The sequence below is a fragment of the Solanum verrucosum genome, unplaced genomic scaffold (assembly GCF_900185275.1).
Source record: "Solanum verrucosum unplaced genomic scaffold, falcon-dt-bn FXZP01000182.1, whole genome shotgun sequence".
Classification (NCBI taxonomy): domain Eukaryota; kingdom Viridiplantae; phylum Streptophyta; class Magnoliopsida; order Solanales; family Solanaceae; genus Solanum; species Solanum verrucosum.
Genome location: NW_026020378.1, coordinates 4,006,855 through 4,011,897, shown reverse-complemented (window position 1 = coordinate 4,011,897; position 5,043 = coordinate 4,006,855). Strand labels below are relative to the sequence as shown.

General features: G+C 32.8%; 1 protein-coding gene across 4 annotated transcripts; it reads left to right on the top strand.

Annotated features, from left to right (window-relative positions):
* Positions 1-274: 274 nt before the first annotated feature.
* LOC125838717 (protein NRT1/ PTR FAMILY 1.2-like) lies at positions 275-3,514 on the top strand. 4 transcript variants are annotated; one of them, XM_049517756.1, is made up of 4 exons: positions 275-538; positions 640-857; positions 1,889-2,442; positions 2,555-3,514. In XM_049517756.1, the coding sequence occupies exons 1-4, from the start codon at positions 442-444 to the stop codon at positions 3,423-3,425; spliced, it is 1,740 nt and encodes a 579-aa protein (XP_049373713.1). In that variant the 5' UTR covers positions 275-441; the 3' UTR covers positions 3,426-3,514. The 4 variants fall into 4 exon arrangements, with proteins under 4 accessions (XP_049373713.1, XP_049373716.1, XP_049373715.1 ...); XM_049517759.1 differs by having other exon boundaries at positions 340-538; positions 640-689; positions 1,928-2,442; XM_049517758.1 differs by having other exon boundaries at positions 340-538; positions 640-689.
* Positions 3,515-5,043: the final 1,529 nt, after the last annotated feature.

The following is a 5,043-nucleotide window of genomic DNA, read 5'->3' as shown; positions in this document are numbered from 1 at the left end:
GAATTATTAAAAACAATTTTTTTTTTAATAAATTGTTAGAACCTGAAATTTTTAATGTTACAATTTGAAAATTTAAATCTACTGCTATAATTTGAAAATATTAATATAATATATGTCATATATGAAATTTTCACAAAAAATAATACTTAATAATATTGGGTCCGTGTTGACATGGCGATTGCTTTCTAGTTTTACTAATCAAGATCACTTGAATACTACTACCACTACAACTTGTATAATCATTACTCTGCTTGAATTATGAAAAGGTGCCTACTTTATTTGTGATTCTTCCTAATCTAAAAATATCACCTCTCATCAATCAATAAGCAGATATTTGACTGTTCTGGATGCTCCACAAATGGGGCAAAAACATTTTCTCTTCAACCCTTTGCAACACAGATTGGAACAAAATTAGAAAAAAAATAAAAAAAAATTAAAAAGATGGCAATTATTGAGGAGGAGGAAGAAGAGAGGTTGTTAGATCATTTGCCAAAAACTTACACAAAGGGTGGTCTCAAAACCATGCCATTCATCATAGGTTAGACAAAATCTTTATGGGGTTTCTTCCATTATATTTAATTTTTTTGTTTTGTTTTGTCAAGAATCATTTTTTGTGTGTGTTTTTACTAACTTTTGCAGTGAATGAAACATTGGAGAAAGTGGCAAGTTATGGGTTGCAGCCAAATATGGTGATATATTTGATGAAAGTTTATAATTTAGAAATTGTAACAGCTACAAGTTTACTGAGTATGTGGTCTGCTCTTTCCCATGGATTGGCCCTTTTGGGTGCCTTTGTTTCTGATTCTTTCTTGGGTCGCTTCACTGTTGTTGCTATTGGATCTATCTCCAGCCTTTTTGTATGTCCCAATAACTCTGCTCTTTAACTTTTATTTTTGTCATTTCAGCTTAGCAGCAATTAATTAATGGAAATAGCTTAATTGTTGATAAATATGTCTTTTTGGTGGCAATTACTAGGGACAATTACTTTTTAGCACTCTTTGTGAATATCGTTAAAGCATGTAGTGACATTGAATCTAATGACAATTAACTGAGTCTGATAAAGACTTAAGCAGACTTTGTTAATATACATGCTAAAAGTTGTTTTTATTGTAGTGATTGTTTCCTTTATCGGTGTGTATGGTTAGCACTTAGCATGAAGGGAAATGTTTTCTTGAAAATAAGTCATTTTCTGGTGTTTGGTTTCAGCTCAAGGCCTCAAAGTATTTCCTTATGAAGTCTGCCCTTACCCTAAATTCAGTAAGGATGTGCTAAATGACATGACTAATTTGAGAGAATTGAAGCTGTTTAATTTAATTTGTATTGGCATAATGCGTAAATGATTTTTTTAACTTAGTCTTAGCTAACATCTATATCCTCCAATTTTTAGTGTGCATAAGTAGACGTTTAAACTTGTATTAAGTTGAACAAGTAAATCTGTTGGACATCTTAGCAGTGGATTTGATAACCCACATCTGATCGAAGTTCCATTTATTGCTCTGCTGGAGACATACATCCTATGTGACAATTCAAGTGAAATACACTCGAATTACTTTGTATATGTAATGTAGGACAGTTGTGTCTATCTGTTCAACTTTATACTAATTTAAGTGTCTACTTATGCACATCCAAAGTTGGAGAGCATAAATGTCGATTGATGCCAAGTTAAATGACAAATTTATGTATTATGCCATTTCTATTACTCCACAATAATTGTGTTAGTCACAATTGGAAGCCTTTTATGTCTAAAACAAGTACTTAGTTGAAGTTGGTTCATGGGAGAACAATCAAGAACCTAATTCACCAGTGGATATGTTTCTGGACAAACAACATTTCTTAGTGATGTAGAATTCAACTTAGCTGAAACAAATTTTCGTCTTTTTTTCCATAGGGAATGACTATTCTTTGGTTAACCACCATGGTTCCACAGCTGAGGCCTTCACGTTGTGATCATTTCGAGATCAATGAATGTGATAGACCAACACCAGCACAACTCCTTGTATTATTGTTTTCTTTTGGGACAATTGCTCTAGGAGCTGGTTTCGTTAGACCTTGTTCTATAGCGTTTGGTGCTGATCAATTGGACAACAAAGAAAATCCAAATAATAAAAGGATTATGGAAAGTTATTTCAACTGGTACTATGCTACTATTGGAATGTCAACACTTGTTGCGACAACCTTAATTGTGTATATTCAAGATGCTTTTGGTTGGCGAATTGGTTTCGGAATTCCTGCTATCCTTATGTTTTTCTCTGTTTCAGCCTTCCTTTTGGGTTCTTCTATGTATATCAAAGTTAGTGCTAGCGAAAGCTTGTTCACTGGATTCTTTCAAGTACTTGTTGCTTCTGTTAGAAAAAGAAATATCGATCTTCACTCTGTTAACTGTGAAGACTATTATCATCAATCTTCCGATTCTGAAATTCAAGCCTTAACAAGCAGCTTTAGGTATGATTCGTTCGGAGGGTATCCTATGTTTGATTTAGTAACATCAAGATTATATGTTACTATTAGCTGTTCTAGCTAAAGATGTACCTTTTTTTTACTGATCTTCATGTAGGTGTTTAAATAAAGCTTGCATGATTGAAGATCCTGAAAGAGATATAAATCCTGATGGATTCGCTTCAAATCCGTGGAGACTCTGTAGTGTAGAACAAGTAGTATCTTTGAAGTCTCTTCTTAGAGTTGTTCCCATGTGGTCTAGCAATATAATGGTTCAGCTGAGCTTAAACCAATTTTCGTTTGCCACACTCCAAACAAAGACAATGGATAGACATATCTTCTCGGATATTGAAATACCAGCCGGATCTTTTTCTGTCTTTATGGTTATCACTCTAGTGATGTGGATTGCCTTTTATGATCGTGTTCTCGTGCCAATAAAGGCCAGATATACAGGACAGCCAGGAGGCTTAAGCCCCGTTCTTCGCATGGGAATTGGTTTAGTTCTCTCTGCTGCAGCGATGGTACTTTCAGCGATAACAGAAGGCATAAGGCGGGGCATAGCAATTGATCAGAAAGATCCACAAGACGGTCCAAATATAAACATGTCGGCAATGTGGTTCGTGCCACAGTACGTGCTTCTTGGACTAGCTGACGCTTTCAATGCAATCGGATTGGTAGAGTTCCTTTACTCTGAACTTCCAAAAAGCATGTCTAGTTTTGTTGTGGCTATTTTCACACTTGGAATGTCTGTATCTGGCTTTTTTGGGAGTGTTTTAGTGAATGTTGTGGATATTGTTACTTCATATGGAGGTGGAGTTAGCTGGTTGTCAAGTAATATTAACAATGGTCATTTAGATTATTACTACTGGTTACTTGCTTTCCTCAATGTTGTGAACTTCCTATATTTTCTTCTCATAATTTGTCGATATAATCGCCATGAGAAGGAAGTTAAAGAAAAACAATGTGAATACAGTACTCAGAGAGCTTGATGTATATATATGTATCTGATACTATTTGTTATTGTATTATAACCAATGTATATGTATGATAAGGTGACTCTTTTAGTGTTGCTGTAAAATATTGTTCTCTACAGAAATGATTTTGTCAATTTAAATCGTATGTATTATCATAGAGAAGATTGTCAAATAAATGAAAATGTTGCATGCACATCATGTGCACATGGAGGGGATGAACTTGAATCTCCTTAAAGACAGCGAGGTATTTGTGTCTGCCTAAAGATTTATTTATTCATTTGAGATAAGTGTCAAAAACATATCTAAACTAATTCATTTTTTGAGTTTCATACCTAAACTATTCAGAGTGTGAATTTCATACTTAAATTATCACTTATTAGTTTGAGAAACACACCTCTTTCGTTTATACCAATCATAAACTCTCTTTTATTTAAAAAAAATTGTTACATCACACTCTACATGGACAAAACATTCCACATTGACAAAAATTAAATAAATAATTACTATTAGTTAAAATTAAAGATCAAAAAATTATTATCGAAAAAAGAATACTAGTATATTTTTATAAAATAAAATGTAAAATATTTTTCTTACCCCACTCCATCACTTCCTCTAACCGTCCCCCCTCCCCCGTGTCCATTCTTTTAATTTAAATTTCTTTTATAAAAGTATTTAATTTTTTTAACTTCACCCCCTCCCCCATACTAATTTAGATAATATTTTATTTTATTTTTAGAATATAATTCTACTCCACCTAACCCTCCGCTTCCAAAAAATTTCTCGTTTTGTGTTAGATATACATATTTGAAAAAAATTTTTACTTGCCGTCACAAGACTTTTTTAAAAATAAAATTTTTATTAACGTTATATTCGGTACACAAGTAGAAAAAAATTTCTAAAAAATATATGTATATATCTAACACAAAACGAGAAAAATGTAAAAAAAATAAAATTAAATAAGGAACAGAGGTTAAATTTAGGATGGGGTAGAACTTTTATTTTTTTAAAATAAAAGAATATCGAAATTTTTTTCGGGGGGGAGGTAAAGTATGGTTTTAAAAAAATATTTTATAAAATAAATTTTAAAAAAATAGAAGGACGGGGAATTGTTGGGGGTGGGGGAGTACGGGGAGGATGTAGTGGAATTGGGTAAGAAAAATAATTAAAATTTAATTTTTAAAAAAAAATATTTTTTGGGATAGTAATACGTTAATCTTTAATTTTTGATGGGGAAAAAGACAAATATATCCTTAAACTATCGTAAATGGTATGCAGATACCCTCCGTCATATTTTTGGGACATTGGTGCCTCTGTCGTCCAAAAATTAGAGCATATATGCCCTTCACTCTCACGGAAGACTAAATAAGGACATGTGGCGCAATCTTATCCATCGATCCGATATTTAATAAATATCGGGTCGGTGGATAAGATTATGACACGTGTATGCCCGTTAGTGTAAATGGTATATATGCTCTACTTTTTGAACGGCAGGGGCACCAATGTCCCAAAAGTATGACCGAGGGTATCTGCATACCATTTACGATAGTTTGGGGATATATTTGTCCTTTTTCCCATTTTTAATTAATATTAATAGTGTATTATTTAATTTTCGTCAAGGTGAAATATTTTATCC

Coding starts and splice junctions, on each gene's coding strand:
- LOC125838717 (XM_049517756.1), top strand. CDS start 442: ATGGCAATTATTGAGGAGGAGGAAGAAGAGAGGTTGTTAGATCATTTG. Junction 539..639: donor AACCATGCCATTCATCATAG/GTTAGACAAAAT, acceptor TAACTTTTGCAG/TGAATGAAACATTGGAGAAA. Junction 858..1,888: donor GATCTATCTCCAGCCTTTTT/GTATGTCCCAAT, acceptor TTTTTTCCATAG/GGAATGACTATTCTTTGGTT.